Source organism: Physella acuta, unplaced genomic scaffold (assembly GCF_028476545.2).
Source record: "Physella acuta isolate Inbredline_101_S28 unplaced genomic scaffold, ASM2847654v3 ptg002271l, whole genome shotgun sequence".
Classification (NCBI taxonomy): domain Eukaryota; kingdom Metazoa; phylum Mollusca; class Gastropoda; family Physidae; genus Physella; species Physella acuta.
Genome location: NW_026733770.1, coordinates 1 through 21,560, shown reverse-complemented (window position 1 = coordinate 21,560; position 21,560 = coordinate 1). Strand labels below are relative to the sequence as shown.

The 21,560-nt window shown below is 37.4% G+C and overlaps 1 protein-coding gene across 1 annotated transcript in view; it reads right to left on the bottom strand.

Moving 5' to 3' along the window:
• The window catches only part of LOC131932756 (opsin-5), a gene marked incomplete at its 5' end in the record, with an annotated part of 29,909 nt that extends 9,529 nt beyond the window's left edge, over nt 1–20,380 (bottom strand). Inside the window, 4 exons of the mRNA XM_059289671.1 lie at nt 4,924–5,059; nt 11,304–11,411; nt 15,854–16,036; nt 20,153–20,380. Of these exons, the coding sequence (XP_059145654.1) occupies nt 4,924–5,059; nt 11,304–11,411; nt 15,854–16,036; nt 20,153–20,380 (655 nt within the window). The remainder of the gene's footprint in view (nt 1–4,923; nt 5,060–11,303; nt 11,412–15,853; nt 16,037–20,152) is intronic.
• Between the last annotated feature and the right edge of the window lie 1,180 nt (nt 20,381–21,560).

The window sequence follows — 21,560 nt, the reverse complement described above, 5'->3', positions numbered from 1 at the left end:
CTACGGGCTAGCAGTCTAGCGCTCTACCGCTTTGGCCACGCCGTCCCAAGTTCTACTGGATACTTCGACAAAAAAAATACTGATTACACAATGTATGTGTTTCACCCCATGGAAAATAACATTCAGCAAACGTTGACCTAAGATTACTAAATAAGGGTAGCTTTTATAAACGCACCCACCCCCCCCCCCTCCCTTTTTTTCTCCATCAAGCAAGGAAAAAAAAAATAACGTGGTTATTTTTGGTGAGTTAGTCAAGACGTCAGTTTCCTAACTGGCCCAACTACTTGGATTAACTCAATCTCTTTTATAGTCAATGTTTAGTGGACAGGAAGAAATGCCATTTTAGATCTAACGATCTGTGGGGTGGGGGGGGGGAGGGGGTAATGTTCTCGGGGTTATAATGACCTGTGTCTAGGGTTGGTTTTTCTTCGGGAACCCTGTTTAAAACTACCTGAACCCTATAAGCATGTTACCTGAACCCTGTTATAGTACCTGAACTCCTTCAACCTTCTCAATGTATTATCATATTACTCCAACCCCCCTTACCGTATTCTTTGAACCCTCTCAACGTAATACCTGAACCCTCTCACCATATTACATGAACACTCTCAACATATTATCTGAACCCCCTTAACATATTCCCTGAACCCTCTCAACATATTATCTGAACCCTCTCAACATATTACCTGAACCCTCTCAACATTTTACCTGAACCCCCATAGCATATTATCTGAACCCTCTGAACATATTCCCTGAACCCTCTGAACATATTATCTAAACCCTCTGAACATATTACAGGAACCCTCACAAAATATTCTATCCTCTTATGATTAATTAATAGGCGCTATAAAGATTAAAAAGTAAGGAATCCTCTTTAGACCTAGCGATACATTCAACAGATGAAGTAGAGCTCATATATTTCTTTACTCCGGTCAACCCTAGCCGCTTTACTTTCCCTTACGTAAGTTAGGTACCCATTAAAACTGGATGGACTCAGGGACGTTCCACTGACTTGAACACGGATTGGAACTCCAGGCTTTCGGGTTAGTATTCTAGCGCCCTAGCTCATCGTCCCACAACCTGTCTTGTATGTAATGTATGTTTCCCTTTCAAACCTGACGGTCTATGGGGCAAGTGAAGTAGAGTTCACTTGTTTCTGTGACCTCGGCATATGAAGAGATAGTGTGGTCAGCACTACGTCCAGCCGCCTTTACTTTCCCTAACGTGAGTCAGGTACCCATCAGAGTTGGGTGGACTCAGGGGCGGTCTACTGACTTGAACCCGGATTCGAACTCGAGACTTACGGGTTAGCAGTCCAGCTCTCTACCGCTAGACCACTCCGTCCCATCAACCTGTCTTACAGATACACAAAATACCCCCCCCCCCATTTCCAAATTTCTTGTTACGTTTGGGTTTGTTGTTTTTTTTTTATAGCCGGGGATGGACCAACACAAGGGTTATTGGTCACTGTCTTGAAATTATTATAGGACGACGTTACCGAATGGTTGAGCGCTGGGCGACTTCCCCGAAGGTCACGAGTTCGGATCTCAGTACTGACCTATGATTTTAGGACGTCCCTGAGTTCACCCAGCTCGGATGGGTACCCGATTCACATTAGGGAAAGTAAACGCGGCTAAGGAAAAGTACTGACCACACCATCCCTTCATATGCCGAGGTCAAGAAACATATGAACTCTACTTCATTAGCTCAATGGATCGTTAGTTTTAAAGAGAAACTATACGTATCTTAAACATATCATCTTATCATAAAAACTGTAGGATTACATCGAACATTTGAACAAACAACAAATTTAAAAAATCAACTAAATATACAACACTGTAGGAATGTTAAAAGTAATAAAGGAAATAATGTTTCAAAACACACAAAAATTAATATCATTTCCCGTAATAAAAAGTGTATATTTAAAGTGTTAATAAAGTTTTAAGAAGGACGAAAAAGTTTAAAAGAAATAAAATTGAATGAAAAAGAATATTGCGTGTTAAAAGCCTGCAATATTATAATCATAATAAAAATTGAAGCAGACAGACAATTTAAAAAGAATTCAAGAAAAAAAATGGAAAGAGCTAAAATTAAATAACAGAAAGTCGTTTAGAGGGCAAGCCAAATATAGAGAACATGCCAGTTTACAGAGAGCAGGGCATTTTAAAGTGAGCAGGCCAATTTATAGAGAGCAGGCTAACTTATAGAGAGCAGGCTAACTTATAGAGAGCAAAGCAATGTATTGAGGTCAAGCCAAATATAAAGAACATGCCAATTTATTAAGAGGCAAATATAAAATGCAGGCCAAATATAAATAGCAGGCTAACGTATAGAGAACATGCTAATTTATAGAGAGGCCAAATTTAAAGGGCCGGCCAAATATAAAGAGCAGGCTAACGTATAGAGAACATGCTAATTTATAGAGAGGCCAAATATAAAGAGCAGAAAAGATAAAGAGAGCAGGTCATTTTATAGAGAGACCAAATTAGAGATAATGACATCTTATAGAGCTCAGGCTAACTTATAGAGAGCAGGTCAACTTATAGAGAGGCCAAATATAAAGAGCAGTCCAAATATTAAGAGCAGGCCAACTTATAGAGCTCAGGCTAACTTATAGAGAGCAGGTCAACTTATAGAGAGGCCAAATATAAAGAGCAGTCCAAATATTAAGAGCAGGCCAACTTATAGAGCTCAGGCTAACTTATAGAGAGCAGGTCAACTTATAGAGAGGCCAAATATAAAGAGCAGTCCAAATATTAAGAGCAGGCCAACTTATAGAGCTCAGGCTAACTTATAGAGAGCAGGTCAACTTATAGAGAGGCCAAATATAAAGAGCAGTCCAAATATAAAGAGCAGGCCAACTTATAGAGAGCAGGCCAACTTATAGAGAGCAGGTCAACTTATAGAGAGGCCAAATATAAAGAGCAGTCCAAATATAAAGAGCAGGCCAACTTATAGAGAGCAGGCCAACTTATAGAGAGCAGGCCAACTTATAGAGAGGCCAAATATAAAGAGCAGTCCAAATATAAAGAGCAGGCAAACTTATAGAGAGCAGGCCAACTTATAGAGAGCAGGCCAACTTATAGAGAGGCCAAATATAAAGAGCAGTCCAAATATAAAGAGCAGGCCAACTTATAGAGAGAAGGCCAACTTATAGAGAGCAGGCCAACTTATAGAGAGGCCAAATATAAAGAGCAGTCCAAATATAAAGAGCAGGCCAACGTATAGAGAGCAGGTCAACTTATAGAGAGCAGGCCAACTTATAGAGAGCAGGTCAACTTATAGAGAGCAGGCCAACTTATAGAGAGGCCAAATATAAAGAGCAGTCCAAATATAAAGAGCAGGCCAACTTATAGAGAGAAGGCCAACTTATAGAGAGCAGGCCAACTTATAGAGAGGCCAAATATAAAGAGCAGTCCAAATATAAAGAGCAGGCCAACTTATAGAGAGCAGGTCAACTTATAGAGAGCAGGTCAACTTATAGAGAGGCCAAAAATAAAGAGCAGTCCAAATATAAAGAGCAGGCCAACTTATAGAGAGCAGGCCAACTTATAGATAGCAGGCCAACTTATAGAGAGGCCAAATATAAAGAGCAGGCCAACTTATAGAGAGCAGGCCAACTTATAGAGAGCAGGTCAACTTATAGAGAGGCCAAATATAAAGAGCAGTCCAAATATAAAGAGCAGGCTAACTTATAGAGAGCAGGCCAACTTATAGAGAGCAGGCCAACTTATAGAGAGCAGGTCAACTTATAGAGAGCAGGCCAACTTATAGAGAGCAGGTCAACTTATAGAGAGCAGGCTAACTTATAGAGAGCAGGCCAACTTATAGAGAGCAGGCTAACTTATAGAGAGCAGGCTAACTTATAGAGAGTAGGCCAACTTATAGAGAGCAGGTCAACTTATAGAGAGCAGGCTAACTTATAGAGAGCAGGCTAACTTATAGAGAGCAGGCTAACTTATAGAGAGCAGGCTAACTTATAGAGAGCAGGCTAACTTATAGAGAGCAGGCCAACTTATAGAGAGCAGGTCAACTTATAGAGAGCAGGCTAACTTATAGAGAGCAGGCTAACTTATAGAGAGCAGGCCAACTTATAGAGAGCAGTTCAACTTATAGAGAGGCCAAATATAAAGAGCAGGCCAAATATAAAGAGCAGGCCAACTTATAGAGAGCAGGCCAACTTATAGAGAGCAGGCCAACTTATAGAGAGGCCAAATATAAAGAGCAGTCCAAATATAAAGAGCAGGCCAACTTATAGAGAGCAGGCCAACTTATAGAGAGCAGACCAACTTATAGAGAGGCCAAATATAAAGAGCAGTCCAAATATAAAGAGCAGGCCAACTTATAGAGAGCAGGCCAACTTATAGAGAGGCCAAATATAAAGAGCAGTCCAAATATAAAGAGCAGGCCAACTTATAGAGAGCAGGCCAACTTATAGAGAGCAGGCCAACTTATAGAGAGCAGGCCAACTTATAGAGAGCAGGTCAACTTATAGAGAGGCCAAATATAAAGAGCAGTCCAAATATAAAGAGCAGGCCAACTTTCAGAGAGCAGGCCAACTTATAGAGAGGCCAAATATAAAGAGCAGTCCAAATATAAAGAGCAGGCCAACTTATAGAGAGCAGGCCAACTTATAGAGAGCAGGCCAACTGATAGAGAGCAGGTCAACTTATAGAGAGCAGGCCAACTTATAGAGAGGCCAAATATAAAGAGCAGGCCAACTTATAGAGAGCAGGCCAACTTATAGAGAGCAGGTCAACTTATAGAGAGCAGGTCAACTTATAGAGAGGCCAAATATAAAGAGCAGTCCAAATATAAAGAGCAGGCTAACTTATAGAGAGGAGGCCATCTTGCTAAGAACAAGGCATCTTACATTGTTACATTGGTATACAACAGAAGGTATTACAGACCACGCCCACTTACATGAGGGTACACGACGTCCTGTAGGGCTCGGGGCCGTACTCTCCCCAGCCCAGGATGGGGCACACGGCCCAGAACAGAGAGAAGGCCACACTGCTGAGCATCAAGGTCAATGTGATGGAGCGGGCGTGGCTTCGTGCTGGGTGAGAAAGTATATAGATGAGTTGTTGTTGTATAATATATAGATGAGTTGATGTTGTATAATATATATTTTAGAAAGTACAATATATATATATATATATATATATATATATATATATATATATATATATATATATATATATATATATATATATATATATATATATCCGAGTTACTGTTGTACAATATATAGATGAGTTGATGTTGTACAATATATAAATGAGTTCCTTTTGTGCAATATGTAGATGAGTTAGTGCTTTAGAAAGTACAATATATAGTTGCTGTTTCAAAAAATACAATTTATAGATGAGTTGTTGTTTCTGAAAGTGAAATATATAGATGGGTTGCTGTTTCATAAAGTACAATATATAGGTGAATTGGTGTTTTAGAAAATACAATGAGCCGTCATTCAAACTTTTTTTTTAATATTAAAATAATCATTGTAAAATATTTCAATTTTTCATACAAAAAAATATTTTCATATTTATTTTTTTAATATTACATAAGCTGTATATATTTTTATATATTATATTTCCAAATATTTTATATGATTTCTTTTTTTTTTTTTTTACATTTTGCTTTAGCCTTTAATGGATCCTTGAAGTGTTGTTTTTTTTTTTGTGCAAGGGATGCTACTCTGCCCTTCACGGTTGAGAGATTAGTATATATTGAATAGCATAAGCTAGAGAAATTACATCTGTACAACGTCGATATTTCATCTCAACAAATTAGTTTTTTAAGGTGATTTAGTGATGTATCGCATTATTGATTTGGTCATGTATTTACATTATCGATCTAGTGGTGTATTACGTTCACTCGGTGCCTCTTCCAGTGGGGTGCGCATCGGCGAGTTGCGCATCGGCGAGTTGCGCATGTTCTTATTGTAAATCTGTCTTAAGCAGGACCTGATATCTGTTTAATTAACGAATTGGCTACAACGGCGTGACTGAGCTGGCTGAGTGCACGACTGCTTGACGGAAAATCTCGAGTTCGTAGTCTGGACTCGAAATCGTAAGACGCCCCTGAGTTCACTCAGCTGTAATGGGTACCTGGCATGTCAGTCAAACGTGTCTGATTCAACTCAGCTCTAATAGGTATTTTGCATACTAGTCGAAAGTTTCTGAGCCCACGCAGCTCTAATGGGTACCTGGTCTATCAGTCGAATGTCCCTGAGCATACCCAGCTCTAATGGGTACCTGGCATTTCCGTCAAACGTCTCTGATTTCACTCAGCTCTAATAGGTATTTTGCATACTATTCGAAAGTCTCTGAGCCCACCCAGCTCTAATGGGTACCTGGCATTTCAGTCGAACGTCTCTGATTTCACTCAGCTGACAAGGTAGGGAGCTCAAAAGAGAGTTGGCATATAACTGACTAAAAAAATCCCTTCATATAACGTGGCTAAGAAAACATATGAACTCTACTTCATCTGCCATATTGACCATCAGGTACAAACAGACTAGCAAATTGAAGCTGCCCCATCTATTATGGTCGTTAGGCTAGTACAGGTGAAGTACTTTGGATAATTGCATGTAGGACATAAAGAATTCAACGAGTCAGGAAGAGGAGTGGGGGTTACTTTCAGACCTATTTCTCCAGGGAGGGTGGCGCACTTAAAATTTTTGGGACGTACGGACACTGGTTAAAGTATACATTTTCTAAATAGTTTTTTTTTTCATTTCGTACCAAAGGGAGGGGTTGGCGGGGTTGACGTGAACCTAAGGCGGAGAGATGTCTGATATTTTCGGGGTGGGGGGGACACTGGTAAATGTATATGCTTTCTATATCAATTCCATCTCGTTCGGGGGAGGGGGGACGGTAGATTTTCTTCGCCCCCCGCCCCCTCCCCCGAATAGATGCCTAGAAGAAACTCTGAGTTGAGGGAGTACAGATAGAAGGCATACACTGGTCTAACACAGGGGTCGGCAACCTTTTGAAGCGGAAGAGCCAAAAGTTACAATTTTCGAAATTTCCCAGGTTTTAAAGAGCCACTAACATTTATTTTATTTCAAATATATTATTTTTTATTAAGATTATTAGTATGTGTGCAAGGAGCTGGAGAGCCGCATCTTGACATCAAAAGAGCCGCATGCGGCTCGCGAGCCGCAGGCTGTCGACCCCTGGTCTAACACCATTTCTCAAATGATGAATTACTAGGAGAGATGGAAATGGAAACCGTTTAAAAACAATTGAAAAAAGATGGCGATTAATGGGGCACGTCGTAAGAATGAATCAAGAAGACATCGCAGGTATAGCGCTGAACTGAAAGAAAGCAAAGAAGGCCAATGGAGACGTGGAGGCGCACGGCGGGGAAGCAGCTGGCAGATTCAGGACTGTCATGGGGGACTGCCAGGAAAATGTGCTTGAGACCGACATACGTTGAGGGAGCTTTCTGTGGCGGCCCCATGTATCTTGGGCACAAATAGGAAAAAATGATAAGGGAGTAAAAACGAGGACATTTTTTTGAGCTAACTTTACATTGGACAAATGTTCCCGGAAAAAATCTATACTATTACGGGCGTAGAATAGAAGAAGACATTTCCTTACGCATAGTCTAGGACTATACACTCCCAGAGTTTCTTCCAGGCGTTCGCCCCCCCCCCCCCCGAAGAAAGTCTACCGCCCAACCCCCCCCCCCCCACCCACCCACCCCCTAACTAAATGAAATTTATATAATTTATATAGAAAATATATTTTTAACAGTGTCCGCCCCCCCCTTCCTGAAGAAAGTCTACCGCCCCCCTTGAAAATTTCAATTGCCCCCCCCCCCCCCCGAGAAAAAAGTCTGGAAGAAACACTGTGCACTCCCCCCCCCCTAAACAATGACAACTGCCGTGCCTAATTTCATGGTGTCTTATAAATAGCACAAGGTAATCGTGTCAACAGGGTGAGGGTGTGTTCTAGTCCGCCACTGTATCTCTATTTTTAGAATCTCCCGCCAATGAAGCATCAGTAGAGTTAAGCTTTCTTAAATTGTTATTTTATCCAGCTATAATTTCAGTGTTAAATTTCGGATTAAAATCACGATTAGTAGTCTAATATATCAGGCATAAACAGAATTATATCTTGCTTAAGTTGAATAATGTATAAACTTATTCTATTTTATGTGTGTATTAATGTCACATTCAAAATTCTAGCAATGTTTTGAGAAAATGGAAAAAAAAATGGTTTATATTTCAATACGTGTGTAATACAAATCCAAGTTTAACTGTCGTAAGAAGAATTTAATATTCACTTTAAAGAAAGTAATTATGTATAACTAGCTAGAGTACATCCTACATATATATATATATATATATATATATATATATATATATATATATATATATATATATATATATATAACTTATATATATCATAAATATATATTTATATTTATACATCTACACACATACGTATTTATTTATCTGTATATGTAATTGTATGTGTATGACATGTCACAAAATCGGCTAAAGGTCTTGTCACGTGATCCAAACAATCTGTAACTAGGAAGCTAACAGTGTAGCCATTACATACGCAATAACATATCTTTGAAGATTAATGCTATTGGACTCGTGTTCCAGATTATTGTCTAGGTAAGGGAATCACATTTTGAATGTCGCAATTTGCAATTTGACACGGGCGGCCATTCGCCTACTGGGTTCATAAATCACGTACAATCTTTTGTTTCGTCGTTTAGCGCTAAGATTTGTGTTTTAAAAAATTATGGTTTTTCCATGTTGTGTTTTGCCACGAAGTTAAAAAAAAAATGAAACTAAATGAGATGCAAACACGAAGCCTCTGAGAGAGAAAAAACGTTATGATAATTATATATTGAAAATTTGTTGTGGTTTTTTTCTAATTAGAAACTGGATATTGATTATTCTAGAACACAGCATGTGAAAAAAAAAGTATATGCGCAATATTCAAGAAATGTTTCTTCTCTCTACCAGAATGTCGAATTCATAAATTAATGTTTTACTAAATGGTGAAATAATTCACAGTTGAATAATTATAATCGTAAAAATACACAATAATTAATTAAACTCCAGATAGGCCTACTCTAATTAATTAAATAAAGTCGGGACTTTTCCCAACGTCGAATGTTTTTATTTCCGTGGTCGTTTGGTAAATTGAAATTATTTGACTTAGTACAGATTAAAATGTATATCTCTTCTCTTAATAGTCATGTTTGTAGAAGTAATTTTAAACATGCAAGCTAATGTTTATATATATATATATATATATATATATATATATATATATATATATATATATATATATATATATATATATATATATATATATATATATATATATATAAATATATATATATATATATATATATATATATATATATATATATATATATATATATATATATATGTATATATATATATATATATTTTTATATTTATATATATATATATATATATATATATATATATATATAATGAGTAAACGTTGTGAATCTGATGACGTGTGGAGTTCCGGGCTACAAGCTTCTATACTAGTAGATCAATGAGATTTATCAGATCAAAAGCCGGTCTTTGTTCATATGGATATAAACGAAACCATGAATAGCGTCTCACATGGAGTTCATCCTAATCCGTGAAATACAAAAGGGGGATTTATAAACGGCACGCGATGGCAGTGGGTATTAAAATACAACATGTCTGATATGTCGCACCATTATCTTTCTTAGGTCTCTAAAATAGACTGGGTTAGGTGAAGTAGAGTCCAACTATTTCCATGACATCGACGCCTAAATGATTATTTGGTAATGATTTCCATTATTATTTTTATGTCCAGCAGATCTTAGTTAAGTATTTAATTCCAGAGGCGTATCGACCCTTCCCGGCACCCGGGGGAAAAAATTTCGATTTGCCCCCTCCCCCCCCCCCCCCCCCCCCCCCATCAAGATTTCGATTTGCCCCCCCCCCCTCAAACTTTTGATCTCCACCCCCCTCAAACTTTCAATTTATTTTTCCAACCCATTTTGGCGCCCTCTAAGGTCGGCGCCCGGGGACATATGTCCCCCCGCCCCTCCCCCCCCCCCTCCCCCCACCTCCCCGCTACGCTACTGTTTAATACTTTGGCCCGATGCAGCCTTTGTCCATTTGTATCAAAGTATAAGCCCAGTTGTATAAAAAGTCAATTACCAAAAACAGTTTTTCATTGACTATCATCTTCTTGGGACGTCGTGGCCTAGCGGTAGAAAGCTAGACTGCTAACCTGAGAGTCTCGAGTTCGAATCCGAGTTCAAATCAGTGGAACGTCCCTGAGTCCACCCAGCTCTGATGGCTACCTTACCCACGTTAGGAAAACAAAGGCGGCTGAGCATAGTGCTGACCACACTATCCCTTTATATGCCGAGGTCTCAGAAGCAGATGAGCTCTGCCCCATAAGTCTTGGGTCTTCTTCTTAATGTTGGACGGGATTTCTTCTAACACAACTAAAAATTACGTGTACGACTGTTATGCGTCATATACGCCGTTGACTCTGATTTCACCCTGTTTTTCTTTCTGGATTCGCTTATTGACTATTAAAAAGAGAGTTCTTTCACAGCATTGTGGGTATTTTCATTTTACGCTGTTAATTCAATTTGTGTCTTGTTAAATTGGAAATGATGTAACTATTTATTACACAAGTCTCATTGAGAAGTGACGACATTTAAAATCGAGTGCGACACCCTACTCTAAATGAGATCTACTCTGGTGGGTGGTGAAAGAAGACTTACAGAAATTGGAGTTGGTTTTTGACCGGCAGATGAATGAGACTCCTGACTTACCGAAATGGGAGTTTGTGATGACTTATGACTTATTGAAATTAGATTTAGCGTTGATTAGCAGACGTCTGAGGCTCGCGACTTATCGAAATTAGAGTTTGTGATTTTCAGCAGGTGATTGAAAATCATGACTTACCGAAATTTGAATTTGTCATGACCAGCTTACGACTGAGACTTAGTGATGGCTGGCAGACGATTGTGACTTATGACTTACCAAAATTTGAGTTTATGATGACATATGGCTTACCAAAATTAGAGTTTGTGATGACATATGACTTAACGAAATTAGAGTTTGTGATGACATATGACTTAACGAAATTTGAGTTTGTGATGACATATGACTTACAAAATTAGAGTTTGTGATGACATATGACTAAACGAAATTTAAGTTTGTGGTGACATATGACTTACAAAATTTGAGTTTGTGATGACATATGGCTTAACGAAATCGGAGTTTGTGATGACTTATGACTTACCAAAATTAGAGTTTGTAATAACCAGCAGACGACTGAGACTCATGACGGCCAATGTCATCATGCTGTTGACTCCAAAGAAAAACCCGGTGAACCCATTCCACTGACAACCTGGTGGGGGTTAAAGTTCACATGAATAAATCACATTGACAAGAAAATTTGCGTTGTGTATAAACATTTTTTTAAAATGTGACTGCTCAAGGAGGAAGAATTTGCATTGGTTAATATTTTGGGTAACACGAATGAGGTTAACAGTTGTTTTTTCTTTAATAGAAGAAAGTATTCAAACTTGTGAATGATCCTAGTATCTGTACATATTTTAAAATATATTATAAAACATTTTTTTATAAAATGAAATAAAAATTGCAAATAATCAAAATGTTTAATAACTTTTAATATACTTATATGTGTTTTGTTTTTTTAATTGAACATTATGTGGAAGATTTGAGTGAGGGGGGGGGGGGGGGGGGGGGGGGGGTACTGGCTGTGCTTACTTCTTAAGCCATCGCCAGATTTAACTATGTTTACATGTTTATTTAAGGCATACTCAGAGTAAATCATACGTTATTATAAAAGTATATGTTGTTAGTTTTTGCTTTTAACTATGCACACTCTGTTAATTTGCTTGCTTTGTATTTAGTGCGTCGCTGAATTAAATAATTATTGATCAAGGGGTGTGGGGGGATATAGACATAACGCAGTTATTCCCAGTTTTGATGCATTCATCTTGTGTACGTAGCCTACACAAGTTCATTCATCTTTTTCCTTTCGGTGCCCAGGTCAGAAAACTATTGTCACTGTCTGGGATATTTCTCATCAGTTCTACAAGATAGTCATGCTCGTTTAAATTGTTGTTGTTTTTTTTCTGTGAGTCCCCAGTCTTTCGCAGCCTTCTGTTTTTCCTCGAGGCGTTCAGGTTCAGCAAAATGTATGTGATATCACCTGTTTTCATCCTTAAAACATACTCCATCCATCGCCATTTGTTTCAGTTACTTCTGAAACATTCCCCATTTCCATTTCACCTAGTAAATTTATCATGACGATGGTAGTAGGCCAGTGGATACCTTTTTCTCCTTCACAGGCACTTACTTTGGAAAGACTCCAGTTATCAGCTGTTAGCGGTGTTTGCTTTCCAGTATTCGCTGCTATACAAAAAGACGATTACAGACATTACGTTTAAAAAGTCTGCATTTGGTTTTGGAATAGATTTTCTTCGATCGCCATTACATACACAGCTAGAGTGAAAATAAGACTATGAGGGATTCAAATTTAACTGCCTGTAAAAAAAAACAAGAAAAAAAAAACAAAGGCTAGAGCAGGGCCTGGCCGGAACGGCAATTATATACTCTTGTTCACGATGATACAAAGCTATTAAAAAAATATCCTCCGGGGTATAATTTACAGTTTAAACAATCTGGCTATTACTCAAGCTTACACCGCGACATCTTATCGCAGAAATAGATAACAATTAATAATTGAAAACAAACAGTTAGAATATAGCCTGTAATAATAAGCTACATGATACATAATTTTAATCCGGTTTTTTGTGTGTGAATTTAAAAAAAAAAAGGGTTTTGTTTTTTTAAAGAGGATAAAATAGAATCATATTTATTTCAATCACGACAAACATTTTTTTTTTGCTTCTCGTGTAGGTTTTCGGAATCTTCTGGAATAGGGGTTCTAAATTCGAGATCGGTTTGTCTTATGTAAGGATAAGGCTTTAGTGCCATTGAAGAGGTGCGTTAAACAGCATTTTAGAAACAATTTAATTCATCTTAAAGCACTCAAAATAATTTTTCAACATGTTTGCCGCCTTAGCATGTCTTGCTGTGGTGCCGGTTGCTTGAATTAGTTTACACAAGATTAATATTGAGATACAATACAGTTTTTTTAGACGTGTATTTTATTTATTTCTAGTTTTTTAGACGTTGTTACCGTTTTCAGATGAATATTTTATTATTTTTTCCTTCAGTTTTTAGAAGTTTTTAAAGATTTTGGACATATTTAATTCTATATATCTACAGTTTTTTAGACGTTTCTAAATATTTTAGACGAATATTTTATTATTTATTCCTCTAGTTTTTAGAAGTTTATAAAGATTTTGGACATATTTTATTCTATATTTCTACAGTTTTTACACGTTTTTACAGTTGTTAGACGTATATTTTATTATTTATTCCTTCAGATTTTAAACGTTTTTAAATATTTTAGACGAATATTTTATTATTTATTCCTTCAGATTTTAAACGTTTTTAAACATTTTAGACGAATATTTTATTACTTATTCCTTCAGATTTTAAATGCTTTTAAACATTTCAGACGAATATTTTATTATATATTTCTTCAGTTTTAAATTTTTTTAAAGTTTTAGATATATAATTTCTTCAATCTTTTTTTTTACAGTTTTTAGACTTACATTTATTTATTCCTTCACTAATAAACGTAAATTGAACCCGACTGTTCTAGTGGGGATCTAAGTGGGGGGGTGATACCGGATCTGACCGGCCCTAGCGTGTCTGCTGATGACAGCATCACAAGGTAGAGATGAAGAGAAGCGGCTGTCAATCATCAAAGTCGGGCCACGGAACACAACACTGTCGCAGCACGAGAGATCGGCACGATACCCGGCGAGGGAGTGGTACCAGGTCTGTGGTAGTAGGTGGTGTTTAGTGTTGCAGGGTCTACACTGTCGCAGGGTCTACACTGTCGCAGGGTGTACACTGTCGCAGGGTGTACACTATCGCAGGGATTTCCCTGTCGCAGGTCTTCACTGTCACAGGGTTTACACTGTTGCAGGGTTTACGCTGTTGCAGGGTTAACGCTGAAACAGGTTCTTTACTGGCGCAGGGTGTTCACTGTCGCAGGGTCTTCAGTTGCAGGTTACACCATTTACAGGTGACACCATTTAGGGGATGACACCACATTTTTAAAATATGTTAATTTAATGACAAGACTATGCTCTATAAGTTTAAAACTAAAATAGGACTGGAGGTGACACCAAACTGAAAATGCAAATAAAAAATGTATAGATTGACTCCCCTACCCGGTTACCGCACCGGGTGACACCCGACCTAGTGACGCCACGCCGGCGTACTAATTCCAGTTTTCTATTTTCCACCAACAACTCGTAAAAACAACTAACTTAATAATCACGTTAACAGGGCTGACTAAAAGTGCATCTAAATTCATTTTAAAATTGTTTTTATATTCGTTTATTGAATATTACAGACATCTTTTTTTTAAAACAAATTAGCGCAGTATTAATTAATCAACGCCTACTTCTAAACTAAGGTTTATAAAATTTAATTTTTAATTTTTAAAAAATGTATTTGGTTTTTTTTTTTTTATTAATTCTTTTTAGTCTGACAAGTTTTAAATTGTTAAAACGGATTATTAAATGTCTACTAGGTGTTAGGATTTAATTAGGAAATAATCTCATTAAGTCCGTGAAACTTCTGTAGCTGGTTTTGTTTCTATCAATATAATGTTACAGCGAGCAGGAAATTAATACCAATAGTCAATGCACACGACAGCTGTTTTAAATGAATGACATTTGGCATTGGGCAACTTACATTTTGCAATGTTAGAGAAATACGTGGGGAAAAAGTACGTCCTTACATGCTGCGTACAGACAAATCAACTATATGAACAATGTGGCAAAAAGAAAAAAAACATATCCTTTAGGTCCTCAATAGTTAGCCGAAACTAAATCCACTGGGTCCTTAAATGTTACAAACAAAGCTACAAGGTCCTAAAATGTTGATCAAAAACCAACTATGCCCTCCAGTGCAGCTGACAAATTAATCAACTAGGTCCTTAAATATTGCTCACAAGCAAATTCACTAAAGTCCTTAAATTTGACTTAAAAACAAACCCATTCCATCCCCTAATGTTGACCATAAACTCACTGTGCCCTCCAATGTTGCTGACAAATTAACCAACTAGGTATTCAGAGTTAGCTTTAAAAACAAAGCCACAATGTCCTCAATTGTTGCCCACAAACAAACCCACTAAAGTTCTTAAATGTTACCTACAAATAAAGCCACAAGGTCCTAAAATGTTGGCCACAAACCCACTTTGTCCTTAAATATTGCTTAAACTAATCCACTAAGTCCTTAAATTTTGTCCACGAGCAAGCCTACCAGGTCCTCTACTATGGCCCACAAATCAAACAGGTCCTTAAATGTTGCCCCCAGACTAATACATTAGGTCATCGAATTTTGTCTACGAACAAATCCACTAGGTCTTCTAATGTTGCCCACAGAATAATACACTAGGTCTTTTAATGTTGCCCACATACTAATACACTAGGTCTTCTAATTTTGTCTACTAACAAATCTACTAGGTCATCTAATGTTGCCCTCAGACAAATACACTAGGTCTTTTAATGTTGCCCACAGACTAATACACTAGGTCTTTCTTCTAATGTTGACCACATACTAATACACTAGGTCATCTAATTTTGTCTACTAACAAATCCACTAGGTTTTCTAATGTTGCCCACAGAGAAATACATGTTGGCTTAACATAAAACACAAACAGAGGTCACTGACCTGCTTCCCCAAAGATCCACGAATGCCGGAAGGACGATGCTATAATCATTGGGTAGGAGGTCAAGGGGTGACCTAGATCAGACGCGGCCAGACAGACGACGTAGGTGTCACTGGCTTTCAGCGACTTCCGCTTCCAGATGGATATCCCGATGACGAAACCGTTGAACACGATAGCCAGGAGCTCTGTCGGGGAGAAAAATAATTAGTTAATTTGTAAGTGTTTTAAAATTGGTGGGACTATAATTGGAAGGAAGAGAGGGGATGGGTGTCTCAGTGTCCGACTTCAAACAATTTCATAAAACGTTATGTAAAAGGACTATTTTCCTATAGGAAAACGCTTTTGCTCAGAGTTTTTTTTTAGTATGGTCATATTCTACGTCGTAGCTTCTAATTTGATTCATTTCCTAGTGGTCGAGTGTACTTAAACAACTGAAAGCTTCATTGACATGGGTTTTCCTCTTTATAATTTGAACCCACACCGACTAACTTTTCCGCACTATGAAAGTTCCCTTGTCTAAATCCTATTACAATAAATTCTTTGAGAATTTTATTATGAAACCCGCTAGGTAGTGTGTCACTCCTTTCTTTTATCCGTCACGCTTCGGCTTAATCTGGTCAGCGTGGAGGAAGCACACCAGAGTTGAGTAGAAAATCCCATCCTATTATTCTCCTGTTAACGTTGCAATGCATTGGTGCGTAACATTTTTATTTTTTCGTGTACGTAGTATTAAAGGAGTATTTTAAAAAAAAAAACGGTGCTTAAAAAGTAAGCAAAGTTTTGACAGTTTTCGCCGTTTTACTTACTTTTTGTACACGGAGTATTGACGTAATGTAATCGTGCAAGAAATCTAACCTTTGTCTATTTTGTCCGTGTGTCTGTGTTCATGTTAACACGATAGTTGTGTTGACAATATTTCTTCGATGACTATTATTCAAATTTATAGTACGCTATAAAACTAAGCTTTTTCCGGAAATAAAAGTGGTACTTATTCTACTTCCGGTTTCTAAAAAAACGATAAGTTGAGGACAATATAAATTAGGTGGGAAAATTCCAATTGGACTATTAAATTTTATGTGTATGTTTTATAAACTTTTGTTCCGGTAACCGGAAGTAGTAGTATATTTTATTTTCACGTGAACACTATTACTTGAGTAATGTTTCAGGTAGTTATAATTTCAGATACTAAGATTATTTTTTATATGTTTTAATTTACTTCCGATTTCCAAAAGTGGTACTTGATTTTAGAATTCTAAAACACCGATAACAAGAATACCGATTTGTGTAGACGGACGATGTTCAACACAGTTATAAGATCTTATTCTCTTGTTTTCCTCTAATTTTGGGCGATTTTCGGTGATTGGAAGTAACACTTTAAACTATTTCCGATTTCTCAAAAAAAAGAACTTCAATAATTTGATATCATACTATTTAAAGATCTGCACTAGTTTACTAATCTGTATTGCAGTAAATAATCTATTTACTGCAGTAACTAGTCTGCTTTTTTGTGCTGTTAATATCACTTTTCCAAACTTTATACTAAGAACTTTTCACCTGTATGTGTTTTCTCGAAAAACAAGCAGTTTTGTCACAAATTTCTACATCTCAGTACCCTGCTTGCACTGAAAGTGCCATCTTGAATATTGTTTTATAGGATTATATGATGAAGTCTAGGGGAGACCACTCCCGCTTTATTTAAAGCTATGATAGAAATAGTTCATAACCCGGGGGATAGTGAAATTCGAGATGGGTTTATGTCAGTGTTGTGTTCTTTCCCTTAGGTCGGTTGTGGGTACAAAAGAAGAGTGACAGTAAACTAGCTTTTTTTTTATGAGAGCTAAAGTAAGGGGAAGTAAGGCAGGAGTGAGGTTGAAAACAATGATTGTTCAAATCGAGTGTCAACCAGGGTTTTTCCCAGATATTTGTCTTCGGGGTGGGGGGAGTGGGGTTGAAATATTGCTTGGGGGAGGGGGTTATTTATGGTAAAAGTATATAATTTATATTATAAAATATATTTTTAAAATTATACACTAGTTGGGGTTGTCTACCCTATCCCTCTCAGATGTCTGAAAAATAGTGGGTACAATTAAAGGGAAAATGGAGGTCAATTTTATACCTCATAGATTATTATTTTCTAAGTGCTAAAATATTTAATGACGGGCAAATGAAGTAGAGTTCACGTTACTTGACCTCACATAGGTAGGGACTGTGTAATCAACACTATGTCCAGCTGCCTTTACTTTCCCTAGACGTGAGTCAGGTACCCATCAGAGCTAGGTGAATGCAGATGTCTATAGTCACGAATCTGGACCGAAGTCCGAACTGAAAGACCTTCGGAATCGCAGTTGAGCGCTCTACACCTCAGCCATGCCACCCCTAAAACGTTATAATTAACTATCGAAATTTATCAGTACATGAATAGAATTGAAAAACATAAATGTTAAAGTTTACGATAAATTAAATTTTATAATTATAAAGGTTCAACCAAGTACAATTTGTGGGCACATAGTATCTATCAAACACAGTTGTTTCCTAATTTTATCAAGCAAATTTTCTTTGCTTTTTAATATTAGATACGTTATAATTATCATTTTATTTTACAATGTTTTCAATAGTAACATATAGGTCCGTTTTGCGCTTATTGTCAGAGTTATTAAAATGAACAAAGATTGATGACGTAAATAGAGCTCATTTTTTTAAATCCTTAAAATGACTCTAATAATTACAGAACTTATTCAAAATACATACTTTTGATATTAATATGGTAGTAGGATTCAGTTGACGTGTTAAGAAAAAAGCTCCTTAACTTGTTTTTTCACCTAGGATTAGCCTTAGGTTAAAAGTATGTAATTATCTTTCTCTCCAACTTTTTGTACTTTTTTTTCTATAAAGAGTAGATGTCTGACTTATTGGTCAGGGCTTATCTGCGTGGTAGGTCTATCTATTCGGTCACTTTGAGTTTATCTGCGTGGTAGGTCTATCTTCTGGGTCACATCGAGTTTATCTGCGTAGTATGTGTCTATCATATAGGTCACTTTGAGTTTATCTGCGTAGTATGTGTCTATCTGCTCGATCACTTTGAATGTATCTGCGTAGTATGTGTCTATCTTCTCGGTCACTTTTGAGCGTGGTAGGTCTATCTAATCGGTCTCTTTGTATCTGCGTAACCTTCTAGTAATGTCACACCTTTACTTACTTCCATATTACATCTAACCTTCTACTATTACGTCATAAATCCCTTACCTGGTCATATTATATCCAACATCCTATCTTTTAGTACTACGTCATACATCCTTTATCTACCCATATTATATCAATCTAACCTTCTAGTATTACGTCATAAATCCCATGCCTGCTAATATTCTATATCTAACCGTATAGTTCCGGTTTCAGTGACTCTACTTTAAGAAGGAGATAGGTAGACAAACACTGCTAGAGGCTCACTTAAACTTGACAAGCCAGGCACTTAAGTGGAACCCCCAGGGAAAGCGAAAGAGCGGGCGCCCAAGACACAACTGGAGGTGGGGTCTTCTTGAAGAAATGAAGACAGCAGGAATGTCTTGCGAGACTGCGAAATTAACAGTCGGGAACTGGGCGAAATGGAACGTTATGGTTGAGGCCCTATGTTCCACAAATAGTTAAGAAGGTTAGGTCAAATCAAAGTCAAGTCAAAGTCAAGACAAAGACAAAGACAAAGACAAAGATAAAGACAAAGACAAAGACAAAGACAAAGACAAAGACAAAGACAAAGACAAAGACAAAGACAAAGACAAAGACATAGACATAGACATAGACAAAGACAAAGACAAAGACAAAGACAAAGACAAAGACAAAGACAAAGACAAAGACTGAAGACTGAAGACTGAAGACTGAAGACTGAAGACTGAAGACTGAAGACAAAGACAAAGACAAAGACAAAGACAAAGACAAAGACAAAGACAAAGACAAAGACAAAGACAAAGACAAAGACAAAGACAAAGACAAAGACAAAGACAAAGACAAAGACAAAGACAAAGACAAAGACAAAGACAAAGACAAAGACAAAGACAAAGACAAAGACAAAGACAAAGACAAAGACAAAGACAAAGACAAAGACAAAGACAAAGACAAAGACAAAGACAAAGACAAAGACAAAGACAAAGACAAAGACAAAGACAAAGACAAAGACAAAGACAAAGACAAAGACAAAGACAAAGACAAAGACAAAGACAAAGACAAAGACGAAGTCAAAGTCAAAGTCAAAGTCAAAGTCAAAAGTCAAGTCAAGTCAACTTTCTAATACTACGTCACACATATCTCACCTACTAAAATCAAGTAACACCCGAACAAAATATCCGCCGCTGGGGTCATGGTGGAGCGGAACTTCGAACCCGCGACCTCGGCGTGTGGGCTGTTGATTGACGTGTTGTAAACACACGTGACAAGAGGCTGCCATCTGGCACTGGAGCTGTCGTTGTCAGAGGTGGCACAGTCCAACATGGCACTGGGGGTGGAGAAAGTTCTAGACCCGTTGCTTCGGGCGTCAGGACCTAGAAGAGAATAGCAAAAACCGATGTTCTGTGTGTTGGGTTTAGAGACTGAATGGAACTGTGAAGACAAATGAACAGCAAAAGACGATGTTTTGTATGGTGTGTTTGGCTACTGAATGGAACTTTGAAGACAAATGAACAAAAAAGACAATGTTTTGTGTCGTGTGTTTAGAGACTGAATGGAACTTCGAAGACAAATGAACAGCAAACGCCGATGTTTTGTATGGTGCTAAATGGAACTTTGAAGACAAATGAACATTAAAAGACGACGTTTTGTGTCGTGTGTTTAGAGATTGAATGGAACTGTGAAGACAAATAAAACAGTAAAAACCGATGTTTTGTATGGTGTGTTTGGCTACTGAATGGAACTTTGAAGACAATAAACAACAAAAGACGATGTTTTGTGTCGTGTGTTTAGAGACTGAATGGAACTTTGAAGACAGATGCCTTATGTCCAATTGTTGTGTGATCAGTGTACGGTTAGCAGTAGAGGTTACCAAAGTTCATATTATGTAAAATGTCAGAAAAAAAATAGAATGGGAATATTTTTCTAACGTTGTAACGTAATATTTTGCACTATTTGTAATCTGCGGAGGAGGTTAAAAAAAATATTTTTCTTTAGTTTATTTTGTGTGTGTGGGTATACTGTATTCGTTTTCTATAAAGTGGGTCGGTACTTATGCACTGCGGTAAACTGTATTTATTCCTTTCTGCGGTAACTCCTCTACTACTCCTTAGTGAAATAACTAGTTCACTAGTATGTACTGCGGTAACTAGTCTACTATTCCTTACTCTTCAATAACTAGCCTACCTTTCCTTTACTGCAGTAACTAGCCTACATTTCCTTTACTGCATCAACTAATCTACTATTTCTTACTGCAGTAACTAGTCTACTATTCCTTACTCTTCAGTAAGAAGCCTACCTTTCCTTTACTGCAGTAACTAGCCTTCCTTTCCTTTACTGCAGTAACTAGCCTTCCTTTCCTTTACTGCAGTAACTAGTCTACTATTCCTTACTGCAGTAACTTGGATACTATTCCCACTGCAGTAACTAGCCTGCTACTCTGTACTGCAGTTACTATTTTACCTTTCCTTTACTGCAGTAACTAGTCCACTATTATGTACTGCAGTAACCAGTCTGCTTTTCCTTACTTTAGTAAGTAGTCGACTATTCTATAAT